This window comes from Balaenoptera borealis (assembly GCF_965194805.1).
Source record: "Balaenoptera borealis genome assembly, chromosome: 6".
Taxonomy (NCBI): Eukaryota; Metazoa; Chordata; class Mammalia; order Artiodactyla; family Balaenopteridae; genus Balaenoptera; species Balaenoptera borealis.
Window position 1 is genome coordinate 126,140,998 of NC_138863.1, and position 16,425 is coordinate 126,157,422.

The 16,425-nt window shown below is 44.6% G+C and overlaps 1 protein-coding gene across 3 annotated transcripts in view; it reads left to right on the forward strand.

The window, feature by feature from the left end:
* Positions 1-16,425, forward strand: part of UGGT1 (UDP-glucose glycoprotein glucosyltransferase 1) — a 120,174-nt gene that overhangs the window by 56,456 nt on the left and 47,293 nt on the right. For all 3 annotated transcript variants that reach the window (XM_082396610.1, XM_082396611.1, XM_082396612.1), the window contains exon 18: positions 8,690-8,854. In XM_082396610.1, coding sequence (XP_082252736.1) covers positions 8,690-8,854 — 165 coding nt within the window. The remainder of the gene's footprint in view (positions 1-8,689; positions 8,855-16,425) is intronic.

The following is a 16,425-nucleotide window of genomic DNA, read 5'->3' on the forward strand; positions in this document are numbered from 1 at the left end:
GAGGCTGTCTCGTCTGTGGGTGGTTGCTGGAAACCTGGACTTGCGCAGAGGCTGTCTCGTCTGTGGGTGGTTGCTGGAAACCTGGACTTGCGCAGAGGCTGTCTCGTCTGTGGGTGGTTGCTGGAAACCTGGACTTGCGCAGAGGCTGTCTCGTCTGTGGGTGGTTGCTGGAAACCTGGACTTGCGCAGAGGCTGTCTCGTCTGTGGGTGTTAAACCTGTGCGCAGAGCTGTCCTGTGGGTCGCAGAGGCTGTCTCGTCTGTGGGTGGTTGCTGGAAACCTGGACTTGCGCAGAGGCTGTCTCGTCTGTGGGTGGTTGCTGGAAACCTGGACTTGCGCAGAGGCTGTCTCGTCTGTGGGTGGTTGATTGAAACCTGGACTTGCGCAGAGGCTGTCTCGTCTGTGGGTGGTTGCTGGAAACCTGGACTTGCGCAGAGGCTGTCTCGTCTGTGGGTGGTTGCTGGAAACCTGGACTTGCGCAGAGGCTGTCTCGTCTGTGGGTGGTTGCTGGAAACCTGGACTTGCGCAGAGGCTGTCTCGTCTGTGGGTGGTTGCTGGAAACCTGGACTTGCGCAGAGGCTGTCTCGTCTGTGGGTGGTTGCTGGAAACCTGGACTTGCGCAGAGGCTGTCTCGTCTGTGGGTGGTTGATTGAAACCTGGACTTGCGCAGAGGCTGTCTCGTCTGTGGGTGGTTGATTGAAACCTGGACTTGCGCAGAGGCTGTCTCGTCTGTGGGTGGTTGCTGGAAACCTGGACTTGCGCAGAGGCTGTCTCGTCTGTGGGTGGTTGCTGGAAACCTGGACTTGCGCAGAGGCTGTCTCGTCTGTGGGTGGTTGCTGGAAACCTGGACTTGCGCAGAGGCTGTCTCGTCTGTGGGTGGTTGCTGGAAACCTGGACTTGCGCAGAGGCTGTCTCGTCTGTGGGTGGTTGCTGGAAACCTGGACTTGCGCAGAGGCTGTCTCGTCTGTGGGTGGTTGCTTGAAACCTGGACTTGCGCAGAGGCTGTCTCGTCTGTGGGTGGTTGCTGGAAACCTGGACTTGCGCAGAGGCTGTCTCGTCTGTGGGTGGTTGCTGGAAACCTGGACTTGCGCAGAGGCTGTCTCGTCTGTGGGTGGTTGCTGGAAACCTGGACTTGCGCAGAGGCTGTCTCGTCTGTGGGTGGTTGCTGGAAACCTGGACTTGCGCAGAGGCTGTCTCGTCTGTGGGTGGTTGCTGGAAACCTGGACTTGCGCAGAGGCTGTCTCGTCTGTGGGTGGTTGCTGGAAACCTGGACTTGCGCAGAGGCTGTCTCGTCTGTGGGTGGTTGCTGGAAACCTGGACTTGCGCAGAGGCTGTCTCGTCTGTGGGTGGTTGCTGGAAACCTGGACTTGCGCAGAGGCTGTCTCGTCTGTGGGTGGTTGCTGGAAACCTGGACTTGCGCAGAGGCTGTCTCGTCTGTGGGTGGTTGCTGGAAACCTGGACTTGCGCAGAGGCTGTCTCGTCTGTGGGTGGTTGCTGGAAACCTGGACTTGCGCAGAGGCTGTCTCGTCTGTGGGTGGTTGCTGGAAACCTGGACTTGCGCAGAGGCTGTCTCGTCTGTGGGTGGTTGCTGGAAACCTGGACTTGCGCAGAGGCTGTCTCGTCTGTGGGTGGTTGCTGGAAACCTGGACTTGCGCAGAGGCTGTCTCGTCTGTGGGTGGTTGCTGGAAACCTGGACTTGCGCAGAGGCTGTCTCGTCTGTGGGTGGTTGCTGGAAACCTGGACTTGCGCAGAGGCTGTCTCGTCTGTGGGTGGTTGCTGGAAACCTGGACTTGCGCAGAGGCTGTCTCGTCTGTGGGTGGTTGCTGGAAACCTGGACTTGCGCAGAGGCTGTCTCGTCTGTGGGTGGTTGCTGGAAACCTGGACTTGCGCAGAGGCTGTCTCGTCTGTGGGTGGTTGCTGGAAACCTGGACTTGCGCAGAGGCTGTCTCGTCTGTGGGTGGTTGCTGGAAACCTGGACTTGCGCAGAGGCTGTCTCGTCTGTGGGTGGTTGCTGGAAACCTGGACTTGCGCAGAGGCTGTCTCGTCTGTGGGTGGTTGCTGGAAACCTGGACTTGCGCAGAGGCTGTCTCGTCTGTGGGTGGTTGCTGGAAACCTGGACTTGCGCAGAGGCTGTCTCGTCTGTGGGTGGTTGCTGGAAACCTGGACTTGCGCAGAGGCTGTCTCGTCTGTGGGTGGTTGCTGGAAACCTGGACTTGCGCAGAGGCTGTCTCGTCTGTGGGTGGTTGCTGGAAACCTGGACTTGCGCAGAGGCTGTCTCGTCTGTGGGTGGTTGCTGGAAACCTGGACTTGCGCAGAGGCTGTCTCGTCTGTGGGTGGTTGCTGGAAACCTGGACTTGCGCAGAGGCTGTCTCGTCTGTGGGTGGTTGCTGGAAACCTGGACTTGCGCAGAGGCTGTCTCGTCTGTGGGTGGTTGCTGGAAACCTGGACTTGCGCAGAGGCTGTCTCGTCTGTGGGTGGTTGCTGGAAACCTGGACTTGCGCAGAGGCTGTCTCGTCTGTGGGTGGTTGCTGGAAACCTGGACTTGCGCAGAGGCTGTCTCGTCTGTGGGTGGTTGCTGGAAACCTGGACTTGCGCAGAGGCTGTCTCGTCTGTGGGTGGTTGCTTGAAACCTGGACTTGCGCAGAGGCTGTCTCGTCTGTGGGTGGTTGCTGGAAACCTGGACTTGCGCAGAGGCTGTCTCGTCTGTGGGTGGTTGCTGGAAACCTGGACTTGCGCAGAGGCTGTCTCGTCTGTGGGTGGTTGCTGGAAACCTGGACTTGCGCAGAGGCTGTCTCGTCTGTGGGTGGTTGCTGGAAACCTGGACTTGCGCAGAGGCTGTCTCGTCTGTGGGTGGTTGCTGGAAACCTGGACTTGCGCAGAGGCTGTCTCGTCTGTGGGTGGTTGCTGGAAACCTGGACTTGCGCAGAGGCTGTCTCGTCTGTGGGTGGTTGCTGGAAACCTGGACTTGCGCAGAGGCTGTCTCGTCTGTGGGTGGTTGCTGGAAACCTGGACTTGCGCAGAGGCTGTCTCGTCTGTGGGTGGTTGATTGGAAACCTGGACTTGCGCAGAGGCTGTCTCGTCTGTGGGTGGTTGCTGGAAACCTGGACTTGCGCAGAGGCTGTCTCGTCTGTGGGTGGTTGCTGGAAACCTGGACTTGCGCAGAGGCTGTCTCGTCTGTGGGTGGTTGCTGGAAACCTGGACTTGCGCAGAGGCTGTCTCGTCTGTGGGTGGTTGATTGAAACCTGGACTTGCGCAGAGGCTGTCTCGTCTGTGGGTGGTTGCTGGAAACCTGGACTTGCGCAGAGGCTGTCTCGTCTGTGGGTGGTTGCTGGAAACCTGGACTTGCGCAGAGGCTGTCTCGTCTGTGGGTGGTTGATTGAAACCTGGACTTGCGCAGAGGCTGTCTCGTCTGTGGGTGGTTGATTGAAACCTGGACTTGCGCAGAGGCTGTCTCGTCTGTGGGTGGTTGCTGGAAACCTGGACTTGCGCAGAGGCTGTCTCGTCTGTGGGTGGTTGATTGAAACCTGGACTTGCGCAGAGGCTGTCTCGTCTGTGGGTGGTTGATTGAAACCTGGACTTGCGCAGAGGCTGTCTCGTCTGTGGGTGGTTGCTGGAAACCTGGACTTGCGCAGAGGCTGTCTCGTCTGTGGGTGGTTGATTGAAACCTGGACTTGCGCAGAGGCTGTCTCGTCTGTGGGTGGTTGATTGAAACCTGGACTTGCGCAGAGGCTGTCTCGTCTGTGGGTGGTTGCTGGAAACCTGGACTTGCGCAGAGGCTGTCTCGTCTGTGGGTGGTTGATTGAAACCTGGACTTGCGCAGAGGCTGTCTCGTCTGTGGGTGGTTGATTGAAACCTGGACTTGCGCAGAGGCTGTCTCGTCTGTGGGTGGTTGCTGGAAACCTGGACTTGCGCAGAGGCTGTCTCGTCTGTGGGTGGTTGCTGGAAACCTGGACTTGCGCAGAGGCTGTCTCGTCTGTGGGTGGTTGCTGGAAACCTGGACTTGCGCAGAGGCTGTCTCGTCTGTGGGTGGTTGCTGGAAACCTGGACTTGCGCAGAGGCTGTCTCGTCTGTGGGTGGTTGCTGGAAACCTGGACTTGCGCAGAGGCTGTCTCGTCTGTGGGTGGTTGCTGGAAACCTGGACTTGCGCAGAGGCTGTCTCGTCTGTGGGTGGTTGCTGGAAACCTGGACTTGCGCAGAGGCTGTCTCGTCTGTGGGTGGTTGCTGGAAACCTGGACTTGCGCAGAGGCTGTCTCGTCTGTGGGTGGTTGATTGAAACCTGGACTTGCGCAGAGGCTGTCTCGTCTGTGGGTGGTTGATTGAAACCTGGACTTGCGCAGAGGCTGTCTCGTCTGTGGGTGGTTGCTGGAAACCTGGACTTGCGCAGAGGCTGTCTCGTCTGTGGGTGGTTGCTGGAAACCTGGACTTGCGCAGAGGCTGTCTCGTCTGTGGGTGGTTGCTGGAAACCTGGACTTGCGCAGAGGCTGTCTCGTCTGTGGGTGGTTGATTGAAACCTGGACTTGCGCAGAGGCTGTCTCGTCTGTGGGTGGTTGCTGGAAACCTGGACTTGCGCAGAGGCTGTCTCGTCTGTGGGTGGTTGATTGAAACCTGGACTTGCGCAGAGGCTGTCTCGTCTGTGGGTGGTTGCTGGAAACCTGGACTTGCGCAGAGGCTGTCTCGTCTGTGGGTGGTTGATTGAAACCTGGACTTGCGCAGAGGCTGTCTCGTCTGTGGGTGGTTGATTGAAACCTGGACTTGCGCAGAGGCTGTCTCGTCTGTGGGTGGTTGCTGGAAACCTGGACTTGCGCAGAGGCTGTCTCGTCTGTGGGTGGTTGCTGGAAACCTGGACTTGCGCAGAGGCTGTCTCGTCTGTGGGTGGTTGCTGGAAACCTGGACTTGCGCAGAGGCTGTCTCGTCTGTGGGTGGTTGCTGGAAACCTGGACTTGCGCAGAGGCTGTCTCGTCTGTGGGTGGTTGATTGAAACCTGGACTTGCGCAGAGGCTGTCTCGTCTGTGGGTGGTTGATTGAAACCTGGACTTGCGCAGAGGCTGTCTCGTCTGTGGGTGGTTGATTGAAACCTGGACTTGCGCAGAGGCTGTCTCGTCTGTGGGTGGTTGCTGGAAACCTGGACTTGCGCAGAGGCTGTCTCGTCTGTGGGTGGTTGCTGGAAACCTGGACTTGCGCAGAGGCTGTCTCGTCTGTGGGTGGTTGCTGGAAACCTGGACTTGCGCAGAGGCTGTCTCGTCTGTGGGTGGTTGCTGGAAACCTGGACTTGCGCAGAGGCTGTCTCGTCTGTGGGTGGTTGATTGAAACCTGGACTTGCGCAGAGGCTGTCTCGTCTGTGGGTGGTTGATTGAAACCTGGACTTGCGCAGAGGCTGTCTCGTCTGTGGGTGGTTGCTGGAAACCTGGACTTGCGCAGAGGCTGTCTCGTCTGTGGGTGGTTGATTAAGATAGTTCTTCCCAGGAGTTCCTTGGAACCAGCTCATGCGTCAAGGCGGAGCCCGCAGCCAGGGTCAGAGTCCGTCTGCATGTTACCTGCTGCACGGGCGGGCAACACTTCTCCCGGCCTCTTGGCATATGGTGCTGGATTCCAAAGCTCCCACAAAGACCCTTTTGTCCGTGGATAGATGCCAAGCTGTTGTTTTTCTGTGGAGGAGACACTCATGAGGGAAGTCTTATTCAGCCACGATACTGACATCACTCCTGCCTCAGTGTTAAATCTCCTTGGTTTAAGGTTTGGAGTTGAAGCTGGTCATGAGAGCTACTCAGTGTAGACTGAACATGTTTCCATTATTGTATTGCAACCTTCTGTTCAGTCACTTACCTTCTTTTTTTTTTTTAAATAAAATAATATTGATATGGGCACCTAGTGATTTTTCACATTTTCACAAACAACCTGAGTAGTACTCTGTAGAAAAAGAAAAGGTGAAATAAAAGGAAAGAAGGGCCACTTCGGGAATATTTGAGAAAATTAATGGAATTTTCTTATATTTCACTTTTGGAAAATGTTTAACTCTGGTTTTCTATCATCCTATTGAAGAAAAGGTACATGTTGCCTTTTTTATTGTGGATGATTGCTATATCAAAAGGATTTGCTTGAACTGTAGTGGACAAATTGGGGAAAAGGGTATTTTTACACGTTGTCTTTTATGCATTGAAATCTTGATTTTGCTGAAGAATCAAGTGGGAGTATCACAGACCTAGCTCCTCAATAGTTTCCCAGATTTGGCCATTTTCCTCATCTCTACTGGTTAGAGGCCCTTCCCATATAAACAGATCGTAATTACCTAGCTATTTAAGTAGGCATATACTCCCAAGAGAAGGATGTTGTGAGATTCCCAGAGGTCCTAAGAATCTAATGATCAATAAGATTTTTTAAGTTGCAGGAGCTGTACCCCTCATATGAAAAAGCTCAAGAAAAATACATTTTTTTGAAAAGGAGGAATGACTGCATTTTTTTTTTTTAATTTTATTTTTGGCTGCGTTGGGTCTTCATTGCTGCGCACAGGCTTTCTCTAGTTGCAGTGAGCAGGGGCTACTCTGTGTTGCGGTGCGCGGGCTTCTCATTGCGTTGGCTTCTCTTGTTGTGGAGCATGGGCTCTAGGCATACGGGCTTCAGTAGTTGTGGCACATGGGCTCAGTAGTTGTGGCTCGCGGGTTCTAGAGTGCAGGCTCAGTAGTTGTGGTGCACGGGCTTAGTTGCTCCGTGACGTGTGGGATCTTCCTGGACCAGGGATCGAACCCGTGTCCCCTGCATTGGCAGGCAGATTCTTATCCACTGTGCCACCAGGGAAGCCCGAGTGCCTTTTTTTTTTTAAAGGAGGAATGAGTGCGGTTAGCAAATGTTATTACACTTAGGAATGTCTGTACCTTTTGTATAAATCTGAAGCTGTGTTATCTTCTATGCCTTGTATTTGAAAGAAGTAATCATTTCTAAAACTACGTAGTACAATTAAAGTAGATCTTTTGAACTGAAGAGAATATAGTCTGATAGGTGCATATTTATATGTTTCAAAGCCAAAGTAAGAAAAGTTCTAACTTGTTCGTGCGAACATTTTACATTTGGCATATTAACTCTGAGTCTTTATTAATCTCAGTTATCATTTATGAATGGCTCATTCGTGACTTTGTAGTCAGTGTTTCAAAATTATGTGTAATTAACATTTTTAGTGATCAGTTGGTAGAAATTCTCACATGTAATTTTTAAGCGTGACTCTGATAATTAGCCTGCATTCTGTTAATTTTTAGTCTGATGATCTATTTGCAAGTTACAAAAATGGAAAGTTTGTAGTCAAAACATTTCCCTTCCACTCTTGCCTTTTACTCAGTTGCCACGTTCAGAGAAAACCAATGTTACTTACTTCTTATTGTCACTGAGAGTTATAATGTGGATTTTGTTTTGTTTTCCTGGGGTATTGATTTTCAAAGCTCAAAGTATATTAAAATTGAGTTTTTATGAACTTCTTTGAGATAGGTGAGATGTCAAAGAACAGAATTAATGTAACAGTTTTGGAAGTGTACATTTTAAAAGTTTTAACCATGGTATACAGAGATGGCAGAAATCAACCTGGAAGGCCTTTCTCATTGTGCCATGTTAGTCCATCAGATAAGTCTGTACTATCAGTTATCACTGTGGCTAGATCTGAAACTAAGCTGTTGACTGGTATTAGTTACCGAATTGAGGTACTTTTCTATTTGTGCTATCTAAAAAGGTCATATATTTTAAAATTCTGCTATTTTCAGAAGATAGCAGTTACAAGATGTTTAGCAAGAATGCTTTAAGGACCTTTTTTTATATCTTGGGTAGTAATATAGTTTTTACTCTAAAATCTTAGTCTTGGGTGTGTGGTTGATACCTGGGGGAATGTACCTATGTCGATTGTTGGAAAAGTCTCAGATATATTTGTTAGCCTGGTACTTCCCTGCCAAGGAACCTCTTTTGTCCTGGAGAAGGCAAAAGATTGAGCTTAGTACATTATAGAGCAATTTTTGAGCACTGTTTTCCCACCAACCTTGTTTTGTTTTCTGTAGGTGTAACTTCTTGTTTAGTGATACGGACCCTTTTAAATTTAGAATTGGGTGTAAATATTTCATCTCAAGTTACCTGCCCAGGAACACTAATAATTTATGACAGTCTATAGTTGTGCTGCCCATTATGGTAGCCTCTGGCCACATGAGCTTTTAAAATGGAAATTAATTAATTTCATGTGCTCAATAGCTACATGTGGTTAGTGGTTAGTGGTTACTGCATTGGACAGTGAAGATAGAATATCTCCATCATTGCAGAAAAGTCTGTTGTATAGTTTGGGCTGTAGTATATGTAATTCAGGTCTGGTAGCCTGGGCTGCTTAAAATTACCCTCATCCCCATCTTCAACCACTTCCTGATTTATAAGGTTTTGTGGTTTTATTAAAACTCAGTAATTTAAACTCAGATTTACCTAGTAGGATATTAACTATGATGTTCTTCATATATTTTTTAAATTAATTTTTATTGGAGTGTAGTTGATTTACAATGTTGTGTTAGTTCTTTATATATTTTTAAAAGAATTTTTCTTTAGTTATTTCTTGGTTTCCATATTTCTGTTGTTTTTTTTTTTCTTTTTAGAACATGTATATGTGAAAAATATGCTTTGTTCCATTTGTCTCAGGAAGGACAAAAATATGCTGTTTGTGGTCCCATGTGTTTCAGGAAGCAAGAGGCTACTATGAGCAGACTGGAGTTGGTCCACTGCCTGTTGTCCTGTTCAATGGAATGCCCTTTGAAAAGGAGCAGCTAGACCCTGATGAGCTGGAAACCATCACAATGCACAAAATCCTGGAGACTACAACCTTCTTTCAAAGAGCAGTGTACTTGGTAAGTACTGTTTCAAGGCCGATTTTGAAAGAGAATGGTTTGCTTACATTTTTGTAGTCTCTGTAGTAGGCAGTAAAATTCTTTAAGTATCACTGTTTTCTATACACCACTCATAATTGACTTGCAGACTCCCAGCAGGTTCTGCTGTAGTGAAAATATCCCTGAGACTTTCTGTACGTTGTTTTTGAAATAACTAATTTTATTGGCTTCAAGATTAAATTTTATTTTAAAAATTCTTAAGAATTTAGCCATTCTAAGAGACATTTGTTCTACTTGTAAGGAATTTTGACTCAGAAAAATTCAAATATTTTATATATATATAGTTATTGTTGAGATATAACTTACATGCCGTAAGACTCAGCCTTTTAAGGTGGACTCTGCAGTGGGTTTTAGTGTTTACACAGAATTACGCAACTATCACCACTGTCTAATTTCAGAGCATTATCCTCACCCCTAAAATAAACCTGACACCCAGCAGCAATCACTCCCCATTTTCCCCTACCCCACCCCCTGGCACCCATGAATCTGTTTTCAGTTGCCTGTTTGGGACATTTTATATAAAGGGATTCATATAATATATGGTATTTTGTGACTGATTTCTTTTACTTAGCATAATGTTTTCAAGGTTTATCCTTGTTGGAGCATGTGTCAGTACTTCATTCCTTTTTATGGCCAAATACTAGTTCCTCCAATGGATATACCACAGTTTGTTTATCCATTCATATTTAGGTTATTGCCACTTTTTTGGCTACTATGAATAATGCTGCTGCTATAAGCAATCATGTAAAAGTTTTAATATAGACATATGTTCTCAGTTGTCTTGTGTATATACCTAGGAGTGGAATTGCCTGCTCATGTAGTTATTCTATTTTTAATAGTAATTCCATTTTTAACAGAACTGCCAGGCTGTTTTCCAAAGCACCTGCACCCTTATACATTCCTCTCAGCAATGTATGCAGGTTCCATTTTCTATAAATTCTAGCCAATTCTTGGTATTGTCTGTCTCTTCGATTATAGCCTAGTGGGTGTGAAGTGGTATCTCATTGTGGTTTTGATTTGCATTACTCAACCATGAATGATGTTGAGCATTGTTTCCTATGCTTATTGACCATTTATTTCTCTTTGGAGAAGTGTCTATTGAGATTATTTGCCTGTGTTTAACTGGGTTATTTGTTTTATTACTGTTGAGTTATAAGAGTTCTTTGTATGTTCTAGACATGAATTCCATATTATTTATGATTTTCAAATATTTTCTGTCATTTTCTGGTTTGTCTTTTTACTTTCTTGGTAGTGTCTTTTAAAGCTCAAATGTTTTAAATTTTGATTAAGTTCAATTTACTTTTTTTGTTGTTGTTGTTTCTTGTATTATTTGTATCATATATAAGAAACTCTTGCTTAATCCTAGGTCATGAAGATTTCTGTGTTTTCTTCTGAGTATTTTATAGTTTTTTCTCTTAGCATTTAGTTCTTTGATCCATCTTCAGTTAATTTTTGTATATGGAGTGAGGTAGGATTCCAACTCTTTTTCCCTGTTCAATTTGAGACATGCAACTTGGGTATCTTTTTGAATATTCAGTTGCCCCAGCACCATTTATTGAAAAGAGTAGTCTTTCCCCATTAAATTGTCATGGTACCATTGTCAAAAATAAATTGCCCACTAATGTATAGGTTTATTTTTGGACTGTCTCTTGTTTTCCATTAACCTATATATCTTTTTCTGTGTAAGGACCTCACAGTCTTGATTATTGTCATAATCAAGTGTGAGTTTTCCAACTTTGAGCTTTTCTTTTTTAAGAATGTTTGGCTCTTCTGTGAATATTAAATACATAAACATATATGAATATGAAATATATAAATGTACAGTGAAGCAGTCATTATGATAGCAAATAATTAGAAATAATTTAAATATCCAACAATATGATGGAGCACAATGTAGCCATTAAAAAGATGTTAACTAAGAATATCTAAAGATATGTTTATAACATGTTGCCAAGTTCTGGCAAGTGGATTATGAAGTAGTGTGGCCAGGCTGATCCTGTTACTGTGTATATGTGAGTGTGTCTGGGTAGGTGTGTTCATATGTAAGTATGTCTGTATGTGTATATGTGTATGTCTGTGTGTGTGTTAGGCTGGAAATAAATACCTCAAATGAGAAGCTTTTTCATGAACAGCATGGCGAGATTATGGATGATTGTTTTTCTTTGGGCTCTTCTGTATTATATTTTCATCAATGAATATGTATTATATTGCTAATATGAAATAAAAAAGTTTTTAAAAAAGCACTAGCCTGTTTACCACCTCACAGATGGGAAACTGCTCAAGCACAGAGAAAAACAATTGATTTAAAGTTTGAAGATTAAAATGAATATTTTTAAAAAGTCATATTTGAGTTCAAAGAGTGAGCTACAGACAAGATAATTACGTGCCCTGTGGTTTCAAAACTCATTGTGTAGTTTTAAATAAACATCACAAATTTCAACTCACTCTTTGCTAAAATGAATGTTTTTAGAAAGGAGCTCTTCTGATTCCAAATCCCATTGATTTAAATGAACACCTCCGCTTTTTAGTCTCCTCTTTCCACCGGGCTCTTCTCTGTGGTCAGACAGCCCCATCTGCCATTTTGCATCAGATCGGCTTACAGACAGTTGTCTATAAAATTTGTAAAATCCCTAGTGAAATTTGATTAACTGAAACCTTAATGAATCAGACATGTGGGGCTTTGTTTTTTAGGAGAAAGATCAAGGAAAAAGAAAATAAAATATTAGGGGCTTAAAACCAACAAAAAGCCTGTAAAGCTCAGCTTTGCATGTGTGCTTTGTGCTTGTTCCACTTTCAGACGAATTGTAAAAATCCAAGCAAAAAGAAACCCAAAAAAGCAAATAAAAGAAAATTAACATAGCCCACAGTCTCTTAGATTTAGCCACCATTTGTGATTCTGTACATGTTACCAGTCTTTAATGCGTACACAAAACGCACGCACGTGCACACAAGCGTGTACGTACACACTCATACATGTGGTAATAAGGTGATGGCTGGGGACGCTCCCTTCCTAGTGGACGTTTGTAACTGCAATGTTAATATTTGCAATGTGTTGACAATTTTTAGTTTGTGGAGGTGGAGACGTCATTTCTCCTTTGGAGCAGACTTCTAACGTTTTTAGAAAAAGTCCCAGTCTGGGCTCTTTAGTTAAAAAAGTATAAAGGACTTAGCTGGGATACTGAGAGAAAATGTCAAGCTCACCATAAATATGACCATGGCTGTGTAGTGTGACATGGCTACGAATGAAAACAAGGCTATTCTTTAGCCTGACTATGCCCTTAAAGCAATGGAGAAATGATTTTTATCTAAATGAAAGTTTGGGTTGGACTGTTGGTGTTCCTTTAAAAAAAAAAAAAAAAAAAAGGTTTGGCTCTTCTGTGTCCCTTTCAATTCCATAAGAATCTTAAGATCAGCTTGCCAGTTTCTGCAAGAAAGGGGCCATTGGGATTTTGATAGGAATTGTGTTGAATCTGTTGATCAATTTGGGGACTATTGACATCTTAATAATATTGAATCTTCTAACCCATGAACACAGGATGTTTTCCCATTTATTTAGGTCTTGTTACTTTCTTTTAATGATGTTTTATCGTTTTCAGTGAAGAAGTCTTACACTTCTTTTGTTAAATTTATTCCTTAGTATTTTATATTTTACTCTTTTTGATGCTGTTGTAAAGGTAGTTGTTTCCTTAATTTAATTTTTGGATAATTCATTGATAGTGAATAGAAATGCAATGGATTTTTATATATTGATCTTATATGCTGTAACCATGTTGACATTGTTTATTAGCTCTAAGAGTTTTTTTGTGGATTCTTTAACATTTTCTGTATAGAAAATATTGTCATCTTTCAGATGACAAGGGCATGTCTAGGTGTGGAACTCTGGACTATAAGAAAGTTACTATAAGTAACTTTCTTACTTATAGTACTTTACATTTCTTTCTTGCTTATTTGTTTTTTACAACAAGCTACAGTATTTCCACTCCCTTAGTTTTCCACTTTTCAAGACATCAAAATATGACTCACTGTACAGATGTTTCAGGGGCCCAAACCAATGTATAGGCAAAGAAAATCTCAGTACACTTGAGGATTCTCAGTAGTAGCTTGAGAGGGAAATCAAGGTCTGGCACCCTTATAAGTGATGATTATTAAGACAGAGCTAATGGAAAGACTCAAATGATTTGTCAGTTTTGATCAATGTATTTAATTATTTAAAAATTCCCATGATTATTAAATCATCATAAAAAATAAAATTAAAAAATCTCCCTCTGTATATAGCCATTCATCTACCCACCTTCCAATAATAGGTAATTGCTGTTTTAAGTTTCCTCTGAGTTCTTCCAAAGCATTTTTGTATCTGTATGCTAGCAATGAATATTTACTCCTTCCCAACCTTTATTCAAAAGTGGTAGCAAATTACATAACTATTCTACACCTTGGTTTTTTTCACTTAACAAAATGCACGTTATGAGTCTTTCTAATTCAGTGCATAGCGTAGTCTCAGTTTTTGAAGACAGCTGTGTAGTATTCCATCACATAAGTGGGTCTCAGTAAGAAGGAACAATTTTACCCCACTTGGCGGCACATTTGTCAATATCCGGAGACATTTTTGGTTGTCATAACTGGGGGAAGGGAGGGGTGCTACTGGCATCTAGTGGGCAGGAGTCAGGGATGCTGCTAAACCTCTTAAATGCTCAGGTCAGCCCCTCCCCCTTCCAAAGAAGCAGGACAGCACCTCCCTTTCCAAAGAGTTATCTAGTCCAAAATGTCAATAGTGCTGAGATTGAAGAACATACATTATATGGATATACCCACATTACATTTCTTAGATACGTAAATTACCATTTTCCATCACATCTGGGAACTTTTTACCCTGTATTTCTTCTAACAGTCTTTTGGCCTGTAATGACTTCTGATACCACACTACTCAGAGTTAGGCCATAGTCCTAACAGATTAAGGACATAGTTCTCCACAAGATTGTCTCCACTTTAGACATCAGCCCCAAGTTCAGAGGTCCTCAGGCCACTGTTACTTACGATCAACTGGCTACAAATGCTGGCGTTCCCTCAGTTTTGATAATTTGCTAGAATGGCTTGCAGAACTCAGGACAGTGCTATCTTTACAGTTAGCATCGTTATAGTAATAGAATATGTATCAGAACCAGCCAAAGAGTAAGGTGCACACAGCAAAGCTTGGGAAGGTTCCAGATGTAAAAATGCTGTGTCTTTTCCCCATGAAGTCAGGATGTATTATCCTCCCAGCTCACTGATGTGTGATAACATGTGGCGTGTTGCCAACCAGGGAAGTTCAGCCAAGTTTTGGTGTCCAGAGTTTTTATTGGGGCTTCATTGCATAGCCACTATATATATATATATATATATATATATACACATATAATTAAAAAAAATTTTTTTGGCTGCGTTGGGTCTTCGTTGCTGTGCACGGGCTTTCTCTAGTTGCAGTGAGCAGGGGCTACTCTTTGTTGTGGTGCGTGGGCTTCTCATTCCGGTGGCTTCTCTCGTTGTGGAGCATGGGCTCTAGGTGCGCAGGCTTCAGTAGTTGCAGCATGTGGGCTCAGTAGTTGTGGCTTGTGGGCTCTAGAGCGCAGGCTCAGTAGTTGTGGCGCACGGGCTTAGTTGCTCCGCGGCACTTGGGATCTTCCCGGTCCAGGGCTCAAACCCATGTCCCCTGCATTGGCAGGTGGATTCTTTTTTTTTTTTTTCTTGGCTGTGTTGGGTCTTTGTTGCTGCGCGCAGGCTTTCTCTAGTTGTGGCAAGTGGGGGCTACTCTTTGTCGTGGTGCACGGTCTTCTCATTTCAGTGGCTTCTCTTGTTGCGGAACACGGGCTCTAGGCGAGTGGGCTTTAGTAGTTGTGGCACACGAGCTCAGTAGTTGTGGTTCACAGGCTCTAGAGCCCAGGCTCAGTAGTTGTGGCGCACGGGCTTAGTTGCTCTGTGGCATGTGGGATCTTCCCGGACCAGGGATCAAACCTGTGTCCCCTGCATTGGCAGGTGGATTCTTAACCACTGAGCCACCAGGGAAGTCCCTGCATAGCCACTGTTGATTGAATCGTTGGGCATGTGACTAAACTCAGTCTCTAGCCCCCCTCCTATTTCTGCAGGTCATGCTGCTCAAAACACCAATCCTCTAAACACATGATTTGTCTTTCTGGCCTAGGCAGCCTGCATTCTGAGTCATCTTGTTAGCATAAACTACCTGAGGGCCCACCACCACGAATCACCTCTTTAGTATAAACTATCAGGTGTGGTCTGAGGGGCCCTGCATAAATAACAAAGACACCACTCCTATCATTCAGGAAATTTCAGGATTAAGAGGTTACCTTCCAGGAACCAGGGAGCTAGCCAAATTCTTTATTACACACTGTCCTTTCTTTCCCTCTCCTCCTTCTTGATGTATACATATATTGATACTGTTTACTGTCCCACAGGTTTCTTTTTTTCTGTTCCTTACACTGGATAATCTCAGTTGGTGTATCTTAAAGATCACTGATTCTTTTTACTGTCAGCTGAAATATTCTGCTGTGTTCTTCTAGTGAATATTTCATTTCAGTTATTATATTTTTTAACTCCAGTTTTTCTATTTGGTTCTTTTCCATAATTTTTCTTTTTATTGATATTGTCTATTTGGTGAGACACGAGTCTCAAACTTACCTTTAGTTTGCTAGATAGAATTTCCTTTAGTTCTTTGAATATATTTAAATAGCTGATTTTAAAACTTTGTGTATTAAGTCCAATGCTTGGACTGTCTCGGGAACAGTATGTACTAACTGCTGCTTTTCCTGATTATGGGTCACACTTTTGTTTCTTTGCATGTCTTTAAAATTTGTTGATAACTGGACGTTTTAATTAATGTAATGTGACACCTTCATAAATCAGGGTCTTTGCCCTACCAAGGTTTGTTGTTGCAGCTGTTGTTTGTTTAGTGAGTTTACTGTATTGATTCTTTAAAGTCTGTGTTCTTTATCGCATGTAGCCTCTTAAGTCTCTGTTTGTTAGCTTATTGGTCGACTAATGAATAAACAGAGATTTTCTTAAATGCATGAATCCAAGAAAGTGTCCCAGTTTTTCCCAAGGGTGTCTGTGTACATGCTGGAGTATGCCTTCGGCGCTCAGCCAGGCAGTTTACAACTCTGCCTTAGCCTCTTCAGTTCTTGCTTGCTCGAGTGTCAAGGTTAGTTAGAGCCAAGAGTTTAGGGCCTTCAAAGATTTTTCCTGGGCATGTACACACCCCTGGCCACCATGCACGTGGCCTTTTAGATTCCAAGGAATATGAGAACTTTTCAAAATCCCTCATAGACATCTCATTCCCTAGCTTTTTCTTCTGCTCTTTTTGGCCAGCTTTATGTTAACCCAACTGCTGTCACCAAACAACTGAGACATTAAACAGTTACTTCTGATTGTTTTTGACAAACCCCTCCAGGAAAAAGGCACTTGGCACTGATTCCGCTCAATAAAAGAGAACGCCTGGGGACTTCCCTAGTCTGCTGGTTTTCACCTTTATTGCAGGGCTGTTG